Source organism: Ictidomys tridecemlineatus, chromosome 1 (assembly GCF_052094955.1).
Source record: "Ictidomys tridecemlineatus isolate mIctTri1 chromosome 1, mIctTri1.hap1, whole genome shotgun sequence".
NCBI classification, from domain to species: domain Eukaryota; kingdom Metazoa; phylum Chordata; class Mammalia; order Rodentia; family Sciuridae; genus Ictidomys; species Ictidomys tridecemlineatus.
Window position 1 is genome coordinate 155,455,812 of NC_135477.1, and position 20,845 is coordinate 155,476,656.

The 20,845-nt window shown below is 38.0% G+C and overlaps 2 protein-coding genes across 21 annotated transcripts in view; one reads left to right on the forward strand and one right to left on the reverse strand.

Moving 5' to 3' along the window:
* Positions 1-18,992, reverse strand: part of Zfp62 (ZFP62 zinc finger protein) — a 114,567-nt gene extending 95,575 nt beyond the window's left edge. For 9 of the 19 annotated variants that reach the window (XR_013439093.1, XR_013439092.1, XR_013439094.1 and 6 more), the window contains exons 1-2: positions 18,903-18,992; positions 6,210-8,555 (exon numbers count right to left, since the gene is read on the reverse strand). Coding sequence is in view for 15 of the 19 variants with exons in the window: in XM_078050340.1 (XP_077906466.1) it covers positions 6,210-8,555; position 18,903 (2,347 nt within the window). In the remaining 4 variants the exon portion in view is untranslated. Of the gene's footprint in view, positions 1-4,694; positions 8,556-9,196; positions 9,241-9,466; positions 9,486-17,371; positions 17,475-18,403; positions 18,495-18,898 lie in introns of those variants that run through there. The other 10 variants (XM_078050327.1, XM_021720594.3, XM_021720595.3 and 7 more) reach the window with 10 other exon arrangements.
* Positions 1-20,845, forward strand: part of Btnl9 (butyrophilin like 9) — a 154,988-nt gene that overhangs the window by 46,299 nt on the left and 87,844 nt on the right. The window lies entirely within an intron of this gene.

The window sequence follows — 20,845 nt, forward strand, 5'->3', positions numbered from 1 at the left end:
GGTATGTGGCATTTTTATTATCATTCAGTTAAAATATTTTTTATCTATGAACCATGATTTATTCATGTATTGTCCATTTCTGAATATAATGGGAAAGTCCTAGTTATCTTTCTTATTAATTTCTCATTTAAATGCATGACAGAATTACCCTGATTTCCATTTTTTTAAATTGTTGAGATTTACCTTATGGCTCAGCACATAGTCAATTTCTGAAAATGTTTCATGTGTGTTTGAAAGAGCATGTGTATTCTTGATACAATAGTACATGTATATCCATTAGATTGCTTGTTAATCATATTTTTAAATGATTTTAAACCATATCTTTACTCATTTTTAGTCTGCTTGCACTGTTAATTATTGAGAGAGGTGTCAACAATCTTTCAACTGCTTTGAATTTTGTGAATGTTTCCCCACTTTTGAGCCATATCGTTCAATAAGTTCTAACTTAAAACTGCTATATCTTTCTAATATTTCCCCTGAAATTTTGTCTTGAAGCAATGGCTCTCTTTATCTCTAGGAATGGTTTGTGCCATAGTTTCTATTTCAGCTAATGTTAGTCGAGATATGGCAGTTTTCTATTGACTACTATTTGCTTTATATACTTTCTTTCTATTCTTTTACTTTCAAACAGTCCTTATATTTGAGTCTCCTCTAAACAGCACAGAGTGGGGTCTCTTGTATTTTTGTCCTGATGAAGTATATTGGATATAAATACTGATATTTTTGGCTTAAATATTTACCATCTGGTTTTTTCTTTGTCCTATAAATTGTTACTTTTCTTTCATTTGCGATTTTCATTTAAAAAAAAAAACCTCATTATTCTATCCATTAGTATCAAAATTAGACTTTCTACTTTATGATTTTATAATTACAAGATTACTCAAAAACTTTATATTTCTAGACCACCTCAATCCTTTATTTTTCTTGATTTGTTATTGTCTGGTGTTTTAAGTCTACTTTAACATCTCTAGATTATAATTATTTTATGTAAAACTTTCCTTTACATTTGCCCACATTTCCTACTCTTTGCTCTTCCTTAATTTTTACATCTCATAACTCTTTGTGGTATTGCCTTTCTTCTATAAGTTCTTTAGAATTTCCTTTAGTGAGGGCCTGGAAGGGATCAATAAAATAAATCTTTTCTCAAATGAAATTTTTTTAAAAAAAATTGTGCTTATTTTGTCCTCATTCTTGATTTTCTTCCCATTGGCTATAACATTCTAGGTTGAGTTATTTTCTATCTTTATACTACAATTAATTCCACTCTTGGCTTTTATTGCTGAGGAAACTAACAGTTGTTTCTTTGATAGTAATTTTCGTTTTGTCTTTTGCCAAGAACTTTTTCCTCCTTAACCCATTAAGTCCCAAGTTTTCAATGCTACATAGAATGATGGGACATATGAAATAATTTTCTATAGTAACACTATGATATCTGTAGGTGTGGTTTTCATAAATTTACCTTGCTTTGTGTTCTTTGGGGTTTGAAATCAGTAGGCATATTTTTCATTGACTGTAAAAAATTCTCAGCCCAATGTCTTTCCTTTTTCTTGTGTCAAGACTATGACTAAATACATATTAAAAACTTCTCAATGAAGCCTCCCCATCTCCTATATTATCCTATTTCCATGCTGCATCCTGGACATCTTTACATATCTTTCAATTAATTCCCTTTTCTGCATGTCCCACTCTATTGCCAAATACATCTTTAAATATTTTAAGCACAGATGTTCTCATAAATATACCTGATAATTCAGTATGGGAAGTCTATGTGGGTCTGTTCCTTTCTTTTGGTTTTCATTTATGTTGCCATTTTTCTATGTGCTTATCTTTTGACTATTTAGTGAAATAAATAAAAATTATTTATAAGCCCTGAGGTTAGAATTGAAGAAGTCCTTTTCTGTGTGTGTGTTTACCAGGTGTCAGGTTGTTTTACTTAGATCTGAGTAAAGGTCTAGATCTGTGATCACAACTCATCAGGAATGCTTCCCCTTTCTCCTCTATTGGTTTGCTCAGTAACAAGGCAATTGTCTTTACACTTGGGGGAGTGGGGTCATATCTGATTCATCTTATCTTGAAAGGGTAGCATTTTGGGAACCCAGATCAACTGCAGAAAGATCACCTAGTAAGATTCATCATTTTGGGTGGGCCTGGCCTTGAACTTCTGATCTAGCATCCATTGAACAGCATCAGCAGTCTAGAACAAAAGCTGTATTGGTGTTCACCTCTTTAATTATAGGACCCCATTTTTAAAACCAGTCTTTTTAGCCTCCATGCTTTGAGAGGGAGGGGCAGTGCTATGGTCTAAATGTGCCCATTTGTTTCAAATTCGTTTGTTGAAACCTAATTGCCAATTCGGTGATAATGTTAGGAACTGGCACCTTTGGGAGGTGATTAAGTCATAAGGGTACACAATTTATGAACTGAATTAGTGCCCTTTGTTAAAGGAGGCCTCATGAAAAAGGAAAAGAAAAGCAAGGGGATCTCATGAATAACAAAGAGAAATCAGAAAATAGGGATCAGGGGGTGAAGGGAGAGGAATGCTGAGGAGTGATATTGGCCAAATTGTATATTTTGTGCATGTACATATATGTATGTAACAAATTCTATCTTGTTACATGTGAGGATGCAGGAAGAAGTTCCCATATACAAACCAGGAAATGGACTCTGACCAGGCACATAATCCAGACTTGCTAGCCTTCAGAGCTGAAAAATATATTTGACTCAGTTTGTGGTCTTTTGCTATGGCAACCTAAATGGACCAAGAGGGCAAATTACCTACCTTTTAAAGACACCCAAACTGATCCAAATAAAAGCCTATCTTTAAAAGAAAGTAATGTCCCACCTTTTTTCCCTTTACAAAGTTTTTCATTCATTTTTATAGTGTATTTTGTCATTTTAATGCTCATCTATGACATTTTCCCATGTACATTTGACTCTGAAATCTAGAGTTAAACAACATCTTGATCTCCCCCTTCCATATAATATAATCACTTTAGGCTTTTATGAATATCTTATTTACCTACTAAAAAAAGTGTTTAATTATAAGTTGGCAAATTTTGCTCCCCATGCCCTTGCATATTATATTGTTTTCTGTTCTTAAGTGGGTAGGGGTGGTTCCTCACAACCATAAATTACTGCACTGGCTTGAGTAGGTTTAGCCTAACTAATTGGATCTGCTCTTTGATGTCCACCTGGGGCAGCTGAAAAACAAGAGACCCCAGATATACTCAGTATCCGTATAAGCTCAATTTATCTGGCCCTAGAACTATTTAAGGCCTGGGTCAAGAGGCCAGGAGCCCATTTTCCAAGCATCTAAATAGATGGGGGCTGAAGTAGGTGCATGCCTCATATTCAGTGCACTGGAGTGCTTAGGATTCACATCTAAAAGGTGGCCAACCTCTAGTTTGTTACTTAACCTGCCTCCCTGAAATTAGGCACTGTACTAGGTCCAGTTGGAATCCAATGAATTGGAACTGTGTGTGAGCAGGAGGTGGTCAAATAACAGGCATCCTGATTGCCCTGGCCATGGGGAACATGGAAACTTCAGGTAACAGAATTGTCTTAAGAAGTCAGAGCTGGTTTCATCTTCAACAAATAAAAGGCTGATCTGTATCACAGCAACTACTGGGAATGGATACTCTAAGGCCTCCTTTTCTCCACTCACCAAACACCAACCCTGCCAGATGCCTAAACACATGTGCTGCTGCCTCTATTTATTTATTTCTCCTCCTCCCCATAAAAAGAAAGAAAAACCAACTCAATGTCTTTCATGCCTCCCTCTTTGTTGGTTGTGCTCACTTTCCTCTGAATACCTACAAAGGTTAGCTTAGTTCAGACATTCAATAGAAAGGTATTGTGATCTTTTTCTCTTATTTATATCTATCTCCCAGGTACTCCTGCTTCTATCCTCTTCATATTTGGTGCTTAGATAGTGGATTGTGCCTAGTAAATTCTTAACAAGTATTTGCTGAGCAAATTAATTCAAGTCTATATTGGATAGAGTCAGGTTTGCTAGTGTCATATGTAGAAAAGGACATACATCAAGTGTGGTCATGACATTTCAAAGTGGAACTGAGTGATAGAAATACTTCATCTCCTCCTTTCTTTATATCATCCATCAAAACAGTAGTAGAAGACAGTACTCTCTAGTGCTCCTAGAAAGCAGCATGGAAACTATCTGGCTGCAGTGACAGGAATCCTAATGAGATAGGAAACAATCTGACTGGAGATTGTTTTATAAACACAGATTCTGAAGCCACAGACAAGACTTAGAATTTAGCCTCTATTGATAAGCCCCACCCACAGTCTTTTTGGGAAAGTTGGTTAACTCAGAAGAGTTTACTTTTACCATGAGTTACCTAGCTAACACTTCTACATAGCTAACAATATTTTATATTAAATTCTAGCTGTTCCTAACAAACTGTTTCTGTGGGGCGATTTCTCACATGGCCTGCCTACTCCCACAAGTTATGATCTGGCCCCAAGATAAGAATCACTTTGCTTACCTGTGGTCCCCTCAAAATCTATCTGTACTTCTTCTAGTGGAGGCACCATCAGGTAAAATCTAAGTTACCAGGTTGTAGGATGAGTGTCCTGATGTTCTCTCTGGTTTAGATTTGGTATAACTTATTCCACAAAAATATAACACACAAATGGCTCTGTATATTTTTCTATCTAAAGTAAGTCACAGCCTGTTTACATTTGAGGAATTTCTTTATTGGAGTTCAATCTTACCTCACCACAATTACCTGGTCTTTATGGCAGAGCAGAATGAGCCTTGAACAAAGTATTCATAACATTTTACGACAGACAATATACACATGTAGTGCATGAAATCTTTACAACACATTCCAAAACAAACATTTGACAAGATTTAGAAACATGAATTTCCTCTCTCGATTACTAGTAGCTACTTAGTTTTTTAGCTACCACAATAAAATGCTCTCCTTCCCAACATTCCTATTCACAGGAATCCCTGAATTGATTCTTTCTGAAGGTGCAAATTCATGTTGAAGATTCATGTTCCATTAGTTATTGAAGATGGCAAAATACTCTCCATTGTAGGATCTTTTATGGTAGAATATGTGAATACCAGGTTTTCACTCATCACACAGTCATCATTTATTGAGGGGGTTCATTTGAAACTTTAATTTTCACCCATTCAACTCTTGAATTACAATAGTACATTTCATTCAATTTGCATTTTTATAATACTCTCCTATTCCTGTTAGATTTATAAGTCTATGCTTTTTACTTTACTACAAGGAAATCCAAATTTTTCTCATCCTATCCCCCAAACCATTCAATTACATTGTTAATAATCCATGATTACTAATAAATAAATTTATATTCCCTGAAGCCTATCTCTCCCTGAATTTGCCCTTTGGAGGCTCTTCTTGGATTTTTTTCCCCCCACGGACCAATACAATCTTATTGGGATGCAAAGCTATGCCTGAATTTCCTACATTTCTATTCACAAAATTTACCCAAATATGAACTTTCTAATGGTGACTTTGTGATTTCTAATTGAAGTTCTTTCTTCATATACGTTTTTATGTCTAGAAATGTCTGCTCACTTTGAGGATTTAAAAATATCCCATTGTTTTTGATAGGTTTTATTCCCATAATGGACTATTTTACACTCCAAAAGGGCTCAACTACTTTAACACTGGAGCCTTCTTTGCTGATTATGATTGAAAATCACATAGTAATTTAGATCTTGATCATCTAAAATGGTTTCACTTATACTATGAAATTTGTAAGCCATGAATAAGGGCCTCAGAAATTCTTACATTCATAAGGTTTTTCTTCTATTTGAGTTCTTTGAGACTCAGTAAGCTCTGTCTCCCACAGAGGCATCCTCATCCTGGTCCCATCCAGAACATTCCCACCCACGTAGATTATCTTCTGGGATGTGCTACTATAACTTTCCACACTTATCACATTTAGAGATTCCTCTCCAGTATGAATTCTTTTATGCTTGGTGAGATTTGATCTGATATTAAATGCCTTCCCACACTCATTACATCGATATGGCTTCTTTCCAGTATGAATCCTTTTGTGTTGGTCAAGGACTGATCTATAATTAAAGGATTTACCACATTCACAATTATAGGGCTGCTTCCCCTGGTGGACACTTTTATGGTTGATTAGACTCGAGTGTGAGATATATGCCTTTCCACATTGATCACATTCATAGGGTTTCTCACCTGTGTGGATCCTTCTATGCACCGTGAGGCCTGAGCTGTTCCTGAATGCCTTCCCACACCTATCACATACATAGGGTTTTTCCCCTGTGTGGATCCTCTTGTGTTGAGAAAGGAGTGAGCTGTAACTGAAAGATTTCCCACACTCGACACATTTGAAGGGTTTCTCTCCAAGATGGACTCTTTTATGGCTTATAAGTGTTCTGTTAGAGAAAAAAGCTTTTCCGCATTCATCACATGTATAGGGGGTCTTACCAGGATGGGTACTTTTATGGTTAATAAGGCTTGAGTGTGAGATGTAGGCTTTTCCACACACATCACATTCATAGGGTTTCTCCCCAGTATGTATTCTTTTATGAACTTTAAGGCTTGAGTTGTTTCTGAAGACCTTTTCACACCTGTCACATTCATAGGGTTTCTCTCTAGTGTGGACTCTTTTGTGTTGAGAAAGGAGTGAGGTGTAGTTAAAAGATTTCTCGCATACATCACATTTATAGGGCTTCTCCCCAAGATGAATTTTTTTGTGGTTTATGAGAGTTCGGTATGTGATGAAGGCTTTCTCACACTCATCACACTTAAAGGGCTTTTCCCCAGGGTGTACACTTTTATGATTTATAAGGCTTGAAAGTGAGATGTAGGCTTTCCCACATTCTTCACATTTGTAAGGTCTCTCCCCAGTGTGGATTCGTTTATGTACTTTAAGGCCTGAATTGTTTCTGAAGGCTTTGCCACACTCATCACACCCAAAGGGCTTCTCCCTTGTATGAATCCTTTTATGCTGTTCAAGTGCAGAGCTATAGTTGAAGGACTTCTCACAATAGGTACATTTATAAGGTTTCTCCCCTAGATGAATTCCTTTGTGATTTTTAAGGCTAGAGCGTGAGATATAAGCTTTCCCACACACATCACACTTATATGGTTTTTCTCCAGTATGAAGTCGCCTGTGGACCTTGAGGCCTGAATTGTTTCTGAAAGTTTTCCCACACACATCACATACATAAGGTCTCTCTCCAGTATGAATAGTCTTATGTTGAAGAAGAAGTGAGTTATAACTAAAGGACTTGCCACACTCCTTACATTCATGAGCTTTTTTTCCTGGGTGAATGCTTTTATGAACTGCAAGGCCAGAGCTATAGCTGAATGCTTTGCCACAGACATCACACTTGTAAGGTTTCTCTCCTGTGTGGATCCTTTTATGAACTATAAGGCCTGAGCTGTTCCTGAAGGCCTTTCCACATTCATCACATTCATAAGGTTTCTCTCCAGTGTGGATGACTTTATGTTGAATAAGGAGAGAGCTATAATTAAAAGATTTCTCACACTCGTCACATTTGTAGGGTTTATCTCCAAAGTGAATACTTTTATGATTTAGGAGTGTTCTGCAAGTAATGAAGGCCTTCCCACACTCATCACATTCATAAGGTTTCTCACCTGTATGGATTCTTTTGTGGACCCTCAGGCCAGAGCTATTACTAAAGGTCTTTCCACAGATGTCACATTCATAGGGCTTCTCCCCTGTGTGGATCCTTTTGTGGACTCTGAGACCAGAACTATTCCTGAAGGCCTTCCCACACTCACCACATTCATAGGGCTTCTCCCCAGTATGAATCCTTTTATGCTGGTCCAAAACAGAGCTATAATTGAAGGACTTTCCACATTCATCACACTTACAGTTCTTCTCCCCAGAATGGGTACTTTTATGGTTTATAAGGCTGGAATAGGACATGTAGGCTTTCCCACATTCATCACACTTGTACGGTTTCTCCCCAGTATGGATCCGTTTATGGACTCGAAGGCTGGAGCTGCTCCGGAAAGTTCCTCCACAGTCATCACACTCATAGCGTTTTTCCCCTGTGTGCATAATTTTATGTTGAACAAGGCGGGAATTATATTTGAAGGACTTCCCACACTCATCACATTTATGTGATTTCTTAAGAGCAATGGTATTCTGCTGTAAGCTGGCATGAGAGTTTCCATTAATGCTCTCAATACATTTACCTTGTTCACTGCTTTTCTGTTCTATAGGGACAGTCTGATGTGTAATATGCTTTGAGCTCAGATGTAAGCTTTTCTCAGATGCCTCATCTCGTTCTGTTTTTATATTTGTTGTGTTCTTGTTTTTGTCAATCTTCTCCCTGATGCCACTTTTGTCTTCCTTCATTCTTTTCCACTCAGGCTTTTCCAGTTGATTCCCTATTTTGCTATCCCAATCATGAGTTTTATCAATAGATTCCTGCATATGATCCTTGTGAAGAACTTCCATTTTTGGCCACTTAGCTTCTGCATTTCCAACATTTTCATATTTTTCAGTTGATTCCTCATCCTCAGTGCCCGTCTTCAAATGTGACACTAAACCAAGAAAATGAAAATGATACCTGTTCACTTTGTTTAGAAAAAACTGGAAGAATAACATTAAAATTCATTCATTCACTTGATAAATATTTATTGACTGCATGCACCATAGATACCATTTTAAATGCTGGAGATGTAACAGTAGTCATGACAAAATTTCTGTTAAAACCAGAGCTCTGAATTTCAGATCAAAGAGCTTTCTAATTCTTGCATAACAGTTTAGCATGACAGCAAGTTGAAATGATACACAGAATAACAGATAACACTGATCGGTTTTTGAACAATGTTACCTAGTCATGGAACAATGAACAGAAGGTAGGAAAAAATCTCTGAAGAACAGGAGACAGAAAGATTATTAAGATAAAAGTTAGGTTAGTCATATTTTTTGGGGGGGGTGTGGGGAGGGTGGTACTGGGTACTTTACCACTAAGCTATATCTCTAGTCCTTTTAAAAATTTTTTTTAAATTGTATTTTATTTTAAAACAAGGTCTTGCCTCAAATTTGCAATCCTCCTGTCTCAGTCTCCTAAGTCACTACAATTACAGGCATGTGACACTGTGCCTTGCATAACTTTTATTTTTAATTATGAAAGTTACACATAATCAGCAGAGGACAGGCAAACTAAAGAAATCAGTACCTGTGTAGGGTATCAAGGAGGTGGTTGTGGTTATGAAATCATGAGGATGATCACTGCAGAGATTAGAAAGAAAACAACCTGCAGCTGCCTGAAGTTGATTTGGCCTTCTGGACTTTCCCTCCAAGGAAAACACTGGCCCTGGAAAGTGATTAGGGAAGAACTCTACATGGAAGAACATGTTCCTACTTATAAACAGGCTAACTATTGGGCAAATCAAAGATTAGATGCAAAACCATGAACCAATGAGCAAAGAAAATACAGTTGGCTCACCATATCTGCAGATTCTGCATCTGCAAATTCAGCCAATAATGAATTAAAACTATACAGAAAAACAAAATTTCATCCACATGGAATATGTGCAGACTTTTTTCTTGCCATTATTCCCTAAAAAATGCAGAATGAGAAAGATTTATATAACATTTACAGTGTTATAGTTATCACAAATAATCAAAGGATGACTTAAAGTACACAAGAGGATGTGTGTTGGTTATATGCAAACACTATACCATTTTATATAAAGACTTTAACATCTACAGCAGATTTTGGTGTCTGTGTGTATGTGGGGGTGTCCTGGAACCAATTCCTTTTGGTAACCAAAGAATTAATAGAATACTTCCTAAGTTCAAATACCCAGCTGTATGCCCCTGAGAAAGTTATTTAATCTCCTTATACAGCAGTTTGCTCCTGTGTAAAATGAAGGCAATGGAGTTGTTGTAAATATTAAATGATAATATGTGTAAAAGCACAGAGAATTGTGCCTGTTTTTTGGTGAGTGCTATATGTTATAATTATTTGTTGGACTATTAAAATGAAGTCCAGTTATTGGATTGAGGTTTAAACCTGAGTGATAAAGCACATGACTCAGAAAAGGTAAAATTCCAAAAACAGATTCTAAGATCTTTATTCCCTTGAAGTCATACTACGTATCATTTGTTCTCCATTCGTACCTATCTACTAAAATACTAAGAAAAGATACTATTCTAATTATTCTAAACTAGTTACTCCTAAACCTTAGACAATGAGCCATTTGCGATTAGACTTAATTAATTTTGAATTTTCTCCTCTTATCCTGAAGGCATATCAGATTCTTGGATAATTACTTTGAAATTTGGATAATCGTACTATGAAAACTCTATAAGTAAATGTTAGGAGGAAACAGGATCAATAAAAGGAAGGTAAAATATATATTTTAGAGTACATATGAATAAAGAATTACAGTCAAGCTGGGCAGTGGCACGTCTGTAATCCCTACTCAGGAGGATGAGGAGAGAAGATTGCAAATTTGAGGCCAGCCTCAGTAACACAGCAAAACCCCGTTTAAAAGAAAGAAAAAGTAAAAGAAACAGTCATGATCTAACTTATGGATAGAAAAGACTCCAAATTAAAATTTACAAAATAGGGAGGCTAGGGTTGTGGCTCAGTGGTACAGCACTTGCCTAGCATGTGTGAGTCACTGGGCTCAATTCTCAATGCTACATATAAAATAAACGAATAAAATAAAGGTCCATCGACATCTCAAAATTTTTTTTTTAATTTTACAAAACAGGAGAAGCAGTTAGGAACTCAGGAGATCACTAGGAAGACAATCATTCAGTAGACATTAAATCAAAAGGTATTTCAGCTGAGAGAATATCACAAAATGACTATTATGTAATTAAATATTATGTAATATTAAATACTAAGTAAGAATCAACTGAGGTCACTGAGGAATGGTGGCATGGCTTACTTCCCTGCTTCCTTTTATTACTTTGGTCCATGTCACTTAAAGTGTGAGGGCTACTATTTGGGCATAATTCCAGAACCATTAGCTGCAATACATCTGTGCTCAGAATGCTGTTCCCATACATATCAGGTCCCTGGTCCACTCATTTCCTTTTCAACTTTGGCCCTTCCACTTATACTCTCCAGGACAGAAAAATGTTTATGCTTCTATAGTAATAAAGCCAAATTTCTCCTTTAAAAAATACAAAAGAAAAAATCCACAAAAAATTATTAAGGTTAAAAAAGAACAAAAAGGCTAAGGGGGTACAAGTCATACTAGATATTAAAATATACTATAAAGCTTCTATAATTAAAATAGTGTGGTACTGGTACATAAATAGAAGAAAGTTCAGAAACTTCCCCAACTACACATAGAAATCAATGGTAAAGATGGTATCTCAAATTACTAGGTAAAATCCATCTTTTATGTTTTAACAACTACAAAGCCATCTGGAAAAAGATATTAGATCCATTCTTCATAACATACATAGGAATAAACTCCAAATGGAACATAGCTCTAAATAAAAAAGCTATACAAAACATGGGTGAATGCCTCTGTAACCTGGGTATAGAGAAAGCTTTCTATTAAGATGCAAAATAAAGACTGGATTTAACCAATAATAATAAGATTTTATGGTAATAATACTATAAGCAAAATTGAGAAATAAAAGACAAAATAGAAGAAAATATTTGCAACATAACATACATAAGGGCCAATATCCTAATATACAAAGAATTTTCAAAAAGTGAAAGAAAATAAGACTAAAATTCCTACCAAAAAACAGGCAAAAGATATGAACAGATTATTCACAAAAAGAAATACTAAACATGAAAAGATATTCAACTTCACTAACGAAAGAAACATAAGAACTATAGTAAGATACCACTTTGCACCTGTTACATTGGCAAATATTCAAAATGCAATAAAATATTCTATTGAGGTTGTGAAGAAAAAGTATTCTCATACATTGCTAGGAATACAAATAGGTACAACTCCTGTGGGTAGAAAAATCTGCTGATATCCAACAAAACTGCATACACATTTCCCCTTTAATTCCAAAACTCCAGTTCTAGGAATTTATACTAAAAGAACACTTCCAATAAAACAAATGTATAGCACAAAGTTTTTCATTATAATATTTTGTTGTTGTTGTTGTTGTTAGTTTTTGGTTTATTTTGTCATTTTTTTCTTTTTCATTATAACATTTTTATGACTGCAAAATCTGGAAAACTACGTAAATGTTCGAATATAGATGATTATGCTATGGCACATATGCAAAATGCAGTACTAAAAAATAATGAGGAATATCCTATTGACATGCAGCAATTTCCAGGATACACAGTATTATAAAGTAAAAGTGAAATAGAGTATATATGCTAAAGTTTGTGTAAGAAATAAAGGAAAGTAAAGATACCAGAAAATTGTCATTACTTAAAAGGGTAGAGTAGGAGAAGACAGCAGAAGGGACAGGGGAGAAATATACTCTATAGCATCTATATAGTTTTTACTCATGAAAGTATAATAATGTTCTGCATATTCAAAGAATGATATTAAATCCCTAATGATGAGAAAGAGGGAAACTGCAAAAACAAAAAGCAAACAGAAACAAATGAACTCATTTGTGTTTCACATGAATATCAAAACCACAGGGAGGAAACAAATACAAAGAACTAGTTCATGTAACTTAGGAACATAATATTTGACTATATACATTCAGGAAGATAGGATAGGAGTGGTTTGGTGCACAGAAGGATATCTATAAATTACCCTTAAATGACTGAAAAAAATATTGTATCTATGAAAGAGCAAGACAATAAAATGAAGTAAATGATAACTAGGGGTGAATTTGAGTAAAGGGTACCTTTTTTTGTATTATGCTTTGTCTTGAAATTTTTCTGTATGTTTGAAATTATTTTCAAATAAAATGTCAAAAAGTAAATTTATAAAAAAAATTCTCCTCTTTGTACTACTTTCATCACTCTGTTTCCTACTAGTGTCTTGATAAAGTGGTCTTTGTGTCCCATCTCCCCTCTAGCCCCATGGAATTAACCTGATTTCTTCTATTCAGACAATGCTGAATTAGCTTTTTCTAGGTCAGGTGCTTGCTCCCCAGACTGCTGTCCCTTGGATGCTGCTGGCCTCCTTGTTCCATCTTGAATCTTCTCAATTTACTCTATATACTTAGATACTAAACCCTAGACAAAACTCCTACCACTCCTATAAGCTGTCTCTTAGATATTCATCTCTGTCCCAGATCCTTCTCTTCAATTACAGACCTGATTACAATTATCTTTAATCACAGCCCAAATTATCCACCCCCACTCCTCCCTTTGCCTAAACCAGAAGGGGGGGCTCTTATTTTCCTAATCTACTCCAAAACAGCCCATAAAACCAGCTGATTCCATTGCTTAAATAGTTCTCAAGCTCCCACCTCTGCCTCTATCTCCATTTTTGCTGCTAAGACCTTAGTTTAAACCCTTCTAAATTCTCGTCTGAGCTGCTACTATAGTCTCTTTGCCTTCATTCTTATGCCTGTCCACTTCTTCTTCCAATAGCTTTCAAGAATTCTATACAATGCATACCTGATCACTCCCTGCTATGGTTTGCATGTCCCCGCCCAAACTCATGTTGAAATTAAATTGCCACCATTGCAACAGCATTAAGAAATGGGTCTTCCCTACCCCTCCCCTCCTTTCATTTTCTTCCTCATTCTTTACCTCCCTCTGTCTTTCTTGGTACTGGAGATTGAACCCAGTGGCACTTTACCACTGAGTTATATCCCCAGACTTTTTATTTTTATTTTGTCTCCCTAAATTGCTTAGGGCCTTATGAAATCGACAAGGCTGGTCTTAAACTTGCAATCCTCTGCCTCAGGCCTCCTGAATCCCTGGGATTATAAGCATGTGCCACCACTCCTGGTGCATCTTTTTCTTTATTATTTTGAAAAATTATTTATTTATAGTACTAGGAATGAACACAGGGTATTCTAACACTGAGTTACACCACTGGCTTTTAAATTTTGAGACGGGTGTTGCTAAACTGCTCAGGCTGACTTGGGACTTGTGAACCTCCTGTGTCAGCCTGGACCCCTTCCCAGTAGCTGGAATGATAAATGTGTGTCAAACAGTCTGGCTCTCATTTGTTGTTGTTATTTGTTTGTTTTTTGAGATGGTGTCTTGCTATGTTGCCCAGGCTAGCCTTCAACTCCTGGGCTCAAGGGATTCTCCTGCCTCAGTTTCCTGAGTAGCTGGGATTATAAAAGCACACCACAGAAGCCTGACTGAAGTGGGACTTTTAAGAGGTGATAAAGTCATGATGGCTCTGCATCTGTTATGAATGGATTAATGCTATTATCTTGGGATTGTGTTATTTATAAAAAGGCAACCTTAAGCCTGGCACAGTGGTGAATGCTGCTCAGGAGGCTGAAGCAGGAGGATAACAAGTTGCCAGCCTGGGCAACTCTGTAAGTCCCTGACTCAAAATAAAAACAAAAAGGGGGCCAGGTATATAGTTCAGTGGTACAGTGTCCTGGGTTCAATATTCATTAAAAAAAAAAAAAAGTGAAAGGGCAAGTTCAGCTCCATTCTGCCCCTCTCTCTTTGCTGTTCTGCCATGTTATGACTTCCATCATGAGGTCACAGCATAAAGACCTTCACCAGATGCCAGTGCCTTGATCTTATCTTGATCTTGGATGTCTTAGCCTCCAGAACTGTGAGAAATAAATTTCTCTTCATTATAAATTACCCAATCTGTGACATTTTGTTAGAGTAACAAAAAACAAAGTAACACATTTCCCAGGCCAGTCTTCTGCATCCAACCACTTAAAACTGATTCTTTGAACATAATAGACCATGCCACTCGCCACTCTCATCACCTCATTGCCACTACATGCACTGATTCTGAGTCTGCCCTTTCTCTGAACTTTTTAACAGATTCTTAGCTCCTTTCATGTCCTTCGGAATTATCTGGTTGGCTGCTGACTGGCCTAGTCTGCATGTAATCACAAATACTCAACTATATACCTCTCTACGCTAGTCATAAGCCAGGGATCTCCTGGTTCAGGTTCTGTTTAATCATCTCTGTTTGGATAGGTGCACAATGTCTATCACTTGGTGTAGTTCACTCCTCTTATTGAGTAAAATGAAAATAGATCAACATATTCACTGAAAACAGCTCAAAATTCAAATTAATCACTATCATAACTAAGAAAATGTGAAACAAAAATGCAGAACACCAAGATGCACTGGAGTAAGTGCTGCTAAAAACTAAAGGCCTTAAAGAGAATGTAACAAAATATTAATTTATACTCATAAGCAATACTGAAAATGTTCTAGTTATCTCTGAGGCTGAATGCTGCACAAGAAACTTAGATTATGATCCATACCTTGCTTTCTTTACCCTGGTCTTGAGCTATTCCTAGGAATAAAGAGAGATAAGACAAGGTCTAGTCATCAAGATCCCTGCAGACGAGAAAGAATGCCTCACTGGAAAACAATCAATGAGATAAAAATGACAGAGACAAAGAGTCCAGATAGAGGAAATGGATGGGGTTGGGGGGTACAGGAAGGAAAGACTGCCTAGAAGAACTAGAAAGAGGGTGGGAAGAAAAGAGTAAGTAAGAGGGAAGAGCAGGTGTAAAACAACTGATGTTCACCACCCACTAGATATCTGGAACACAGGACAGTTGGCAAAGCTGAACAGGTGGGCAAAAATAAGGGCTGTACTAGGGTCGGACTCATACTAAGGAGTAGACTTGTCTCAGGAGTTTTAAACAAAGGAAAAGCAAATGTATGTAAGGATTTTGAAAAATCATTTATTTTACTAAATCAGAGGTTAGTGATCATTTTCAGTAAAGGACCAAAGAGCAAATATTTTAAGCTTTGTGGGCCATATAGGATGGTGCTTATTGTTTTTTTTTAATATCCTTTAAAATGTAAAAATCAGTCAGGTACAATGGTTTATGTCTATAATTCCAACAACTCAGGAGGCTCAGGCAAGATAATAAATTTGAGACCAGCCTCAGCAACTTTAGCTAGACTCTTAACAACTTAGTGAGACCTTATCTCAAAATAAATAAAGGGAACTGAGGATATAGCTCAGTGGAATAGCAAAGCACCCTTGGGTTTAGTCTCCAGTACCCTCCCCAAAGGGAAAACTCATTCTTAACTTATAGTCCATACCCACAGATTACAGGCCCAGTAGTTTCCCAACCCACTGCCTATTCGATAATATAAAGGAACCAGAGTTACTTTAGGATGGTGTGATAATGGTATTGTAGCTGTTAGAGGTCCCTATTTAAAAAAAATGCCAACTGAAATATGCATGGGTAAAATGGCATGGCGTCTAAAATTTACTTTTAAATACTTCAACAAATTTTTAAAAAGCAAAAATGAGACAAATGTAGCAGAATCCTGAAAAGAAAGATCACTCATACTAATTGCAATGGGAGCATGGATTAAGAGGGAAGAGAATCAAGACCTGGAGTTCTAGCAGGTTATTAAAACCAGGAAGACTAATGTGGGGCTGTCATATGTCCCCTATGACACAAGAAAGGAATTACTCCAAAATCACAACTCTTCCACAGAGAGGGCCAGAAAGGTCCGAATTTCTTAGAAGTTCTCAAAGCTGGATGGGAAACCCCTCTCTAACCAGTTTTCAACAGGGATCATGACCCTGAATATCTGGTTAAATTAGTAAAAGTCAGTCACAGAATGCTCTCCATTCTTTACAAAAGTATGTATCACTTACAACCTGTGGGCATTTCTGCCAGTACCAACAAATAGTTTGTGATCTACTACCATTACCAACAAAAGTACATGCTGACAGTAAGAACGTGAACTCAATTTTTGTCTCTCAACCAGAGTCAGGAGCCACTCCTTAAGAGCCTAGACAACTCACATGAGCATAACTGTGACTCACTCTGAAAATTCTTTCCTATAATAACAGACTGCAACAAGAAACAGGTACAACATATCAATCACTACTCTGAATTTCCAAGGGGCAACAATATTTCACAAAGCAATCTACTATCTCAAGTGTCATACTGGGATTCTGTCCCTTAAATTCTTGGATTATATTTGACTTGGAGATAACTGGAGAAAGAAAAAAGAAAATGAGAGAGAATGTACCATAAAATGGTTACTAACAAAGAAGAAAGAGAACCTAGAATGAGGAAACAGACAAATGAAACCTGGGACTAAGGAATGAGCAAAGAAGGAAAGAAAAGTTATATGCAAAGGATAAAAGAGAAAATGGTTTGTGCTATCTAGTTATTTTTGCATTTAGTTTGTGAATATCTGAATTGTAAATGGTTAACATGACTTGTTTCTATTGCTTAAAAGCACCAGTAGGGATTAAAGGTGATTTTTTTCTAAAGGTGAAAAAAAAAAAAAAAAGAAGGAACAGACTCATACCTGGTAATGGAGAATAGATTTCCAATTGGCCCAGGAAACAAGGTATAGGAGATTTTGAAAAGCAAGTTGAGAGATTCCCTGAACCTAAAGGGGCACGGACTGGCTTGAAGAAAGTCATAGATAGAATTAGTGTCTATTAGGTCAGTGAAAAACACATCTCCAGAGGGAAAAACTACTTCATTTTTATATAGTTTTATTTGTTCTCTAAACACTCTACACAGTAATTACGATACTGATTTGACATTTTAACAGCCTGCCAATAACTGGCTGAGTTAATGTAAAACAAATATTCCTTAAAAACCTTAATCTAATATAATGGCATTCAGTACTATTGTTAGGGGTAACAAAAAATTGGAAATAATCCAAATTTCCCTGAATGGAATTAAAGCAAATTATGAACGTTCAAAACATCTAAACAATGACCAATCCAAAACCACAGCTCTGTAAAACAAAAACTCTTTTCTAATATGCAGGGATCTGTAAAGCAGATTAAGTGGAAGAAGCAAAGGGCATCAGGATGTACTGTATCATCTTTGAAAAAAGGGAGAACTAACTACATTTATATCTGCCAGTTTTTAAATAAATTTTGGGACATACACTCAAACTAAAAGTGGTCACCAAGGAAGTGAGGGTTGATAAACAGCTAAGCAGATTGGGGGAAATCTTTTCACCAACTTTTTAAGTTTTTATTATTGAAACCATATAAATATATTATATATTCAAAAATTCATTTAAAAAAAAAAGTTGGGCTGGTGACCTATTCTAAACGTCTTAGAACAACACAACCAGCCCTGGACTACTCCCAACCCACGTATGTCTTTTATATTCCCACAACCTGGCTTCCTCCAGGCTTTCCCGCAGCCTAGAAGCCTCTGCCACCTTCTTTCTCCCTACACTAGTCACTCCTCAGATTTGAAGGCCCGTGGCAAGTCGTCTTCCCCAAAAATACCCTTGCCGGGGGCCACAAAGCGCTTTCTGGGGGCTCCATCCACACCTGCAGCAGGAGTCTCTCAACACCACTCACTCACTCACCAAAAAGAAGGAGTAGGCAGGTCGAATCAGAACACCCCTAAGGATCCTTCTGGCGCTAGAATTTCCTCCTAAGTCCCAGGGCCAAACTTAACTGTAACCGCGGCACCACAGGGTAGTTATTTTAAAGCGCTTATTTTCAGGATTGTCTACCCACCCCGTCCAAGATAGCAATGAACAGTTAAGGAACACGGGGGGCGGGACACGGTCCTTCCCTGGAAGTCGGGGCAGCCCTAACACGACCCTGGCCTGCTCAGATGACAGGAGTTGGAGTCCTGTCAGTTTCAGAGGCGGGCCCTACACCCTTTGGCAGGCCTGAGATTTTCTTTCCTTCCCCTTTTCTCCCCAGGAACCCGCCTCTGGAGACGTGTGTGGAGAGGGCATGCTTTCTCCCAGGTCCCGCCCGAGACCCAGGGGGCAGCCTGGACCGGGCCAAGTAGGGAAGGGCGTGGCAGGCAAGGGCCAGGGGGGCGGGAGCGCAGGCGGCCCGGGACTCACGTACTGGCTGTGGCGGCGCCGCGGGAGCCCGGCCGCCAGCGGGACAAAAGCTCAGACGGCCCGACCGGAAAGACCTGCGCCAACCCCAGGGCACTTCCTATGACTCTCTGGGAAGCTGGAGGACTGACTCGATGGTATGCCCTCTTTTGGACACGTGACCGGGGATCCTCTTGGCCCGCTTAGGCTTGGAGAGTGGGAAGATCCTCCAACTCCTATTTATTTAGTACCGGTGTTGTGGTCCGCACGTGGGGTGCGGCCTAGAAATTACAGGCGGAGTTTCCTGTTTTCGTGGACTTTGCATTCCGGGATAGAATGGGGCGCGCGGTAGGAGGGGAGCACAAGTAATAAGCATGATGTACTGGAACACATAGTTATCGAATGAAGCCGGGAGAACGACCTGGGGAGTGGGGGGATCCAGATGGGGTCGGAGGAAAACCTGGGGCTGGGGTTCCCGTAAGCTGTTTCCAGAACCTAGTGGGGCACGGACCTAGTGGGCCGAGAGTGTAAATCCACTGCTTGGGTTGAGAACCCCCACCGAACTCCACTCTGGGCCTGCTGGTGTGAGGAAAGGAGCTAACCCCCGGGTTCTAGACCAGACCCCTTACTATGCTGGCTTGCTGTTTTCGCACTGACCCGGCCTTTCCACACCCTGTCTTGGTGCGGGCTCCAAAACCCAAAGCCTAAAATAACTGCAAAGAATGTGTTCTTCCCATGCTATTAGTGTTGACATTTAACTTTTTTTTTTTTTCCATTTAACTGGATTCAGTGAGATCTAAAAACCCATGGGGATTTGATACTATCATCCACTTTTAACAGACATTTTTGTAATTGGGGATTTTTTTTTTTTTAACCTTGAACTTGTGTTTTTATTTTATGCTTCTCAGGGGGACTTTTATCCTAATCTAACACGTTTTTATTCCACATGCTTCACTGAATTTTATCCTGTTAAATATTTTCTGCTTTGAGTTTTATTGTTCATCTGATAAAAGAAAAAACTTGAGATGACTTAAAATGTAGTTCCAGGAAAGAGGATGGAGAAGAGAAATCAGAGAAGCTATTTAGCTAACAGCTTCAGACCAAAAACAAAACACTCGCACAAAAACCCACTAAACTGCTTCACATTCTTGAGTGTATAATTGATACAACCCATTATGTGAGGAGTTCTCACATGTTGAAGTTTGAACATTGGAGAAGCATGCAAAGGCAAGCATATAAAGCAGGGTTTATTTAAAAAGGGTAATTAAAAAATAGGGGGTAATATAGACGTTTCCCAGGAGGGAGAAGGGGGCCATAGCTGGTATCCTGATGTCCCAAGAAGAGAGGTGGTTTGCCCTTTTTATATGTCCTAGGCTGCCTTTGTTCTGCCTGCTTCCTCTTATCTTGCTCCTTCCTGCATATGTGACTAGGTGGGATGGCCAAAAGGTGGGAAACAGGTGGGCTGAAGGGGTAAGGGCAGGATTGTGCAGCCCAGGACTTATTAATTAACAACCTTGTAGCTCCCTGTAGGGAGGGGCAATTCCTGGGACAGTTTACCTCAGCAACAGGTTGGAGCAGGGACAGTTTCTTGATAAGGGTGGAGGAAGGGCTCCAACTCTTGGGCTCACTCAAAATTAGCTTCCTTGATCCAACCTGACTCCATTTACCTGTCTATGCTGACTGCCTGTATAATTCTGGCTTCATAATTAAACCCTTAACTCAAAACTTCAGGAAGCAACAAGTACTTTTCCTTGCTGACTATCCTTCTGCCCCAAAATGCCTGGCTTGGCCTTGTCCCTACCAGTCTTTCTATAGCTAATGTGGGGTAGAGTCCTTTCTTTCCCCAAAGTTAAAAATGCTCTTGGCTCTGTGCTGGTGGAAAATTTTCCAATTACATAGCCCTGCTTTAGGTAGTTAGGGGAAATTATCCCAGTATCTGGTTGGAGCTTTTTCTGGTTAGCATCTGTAGTG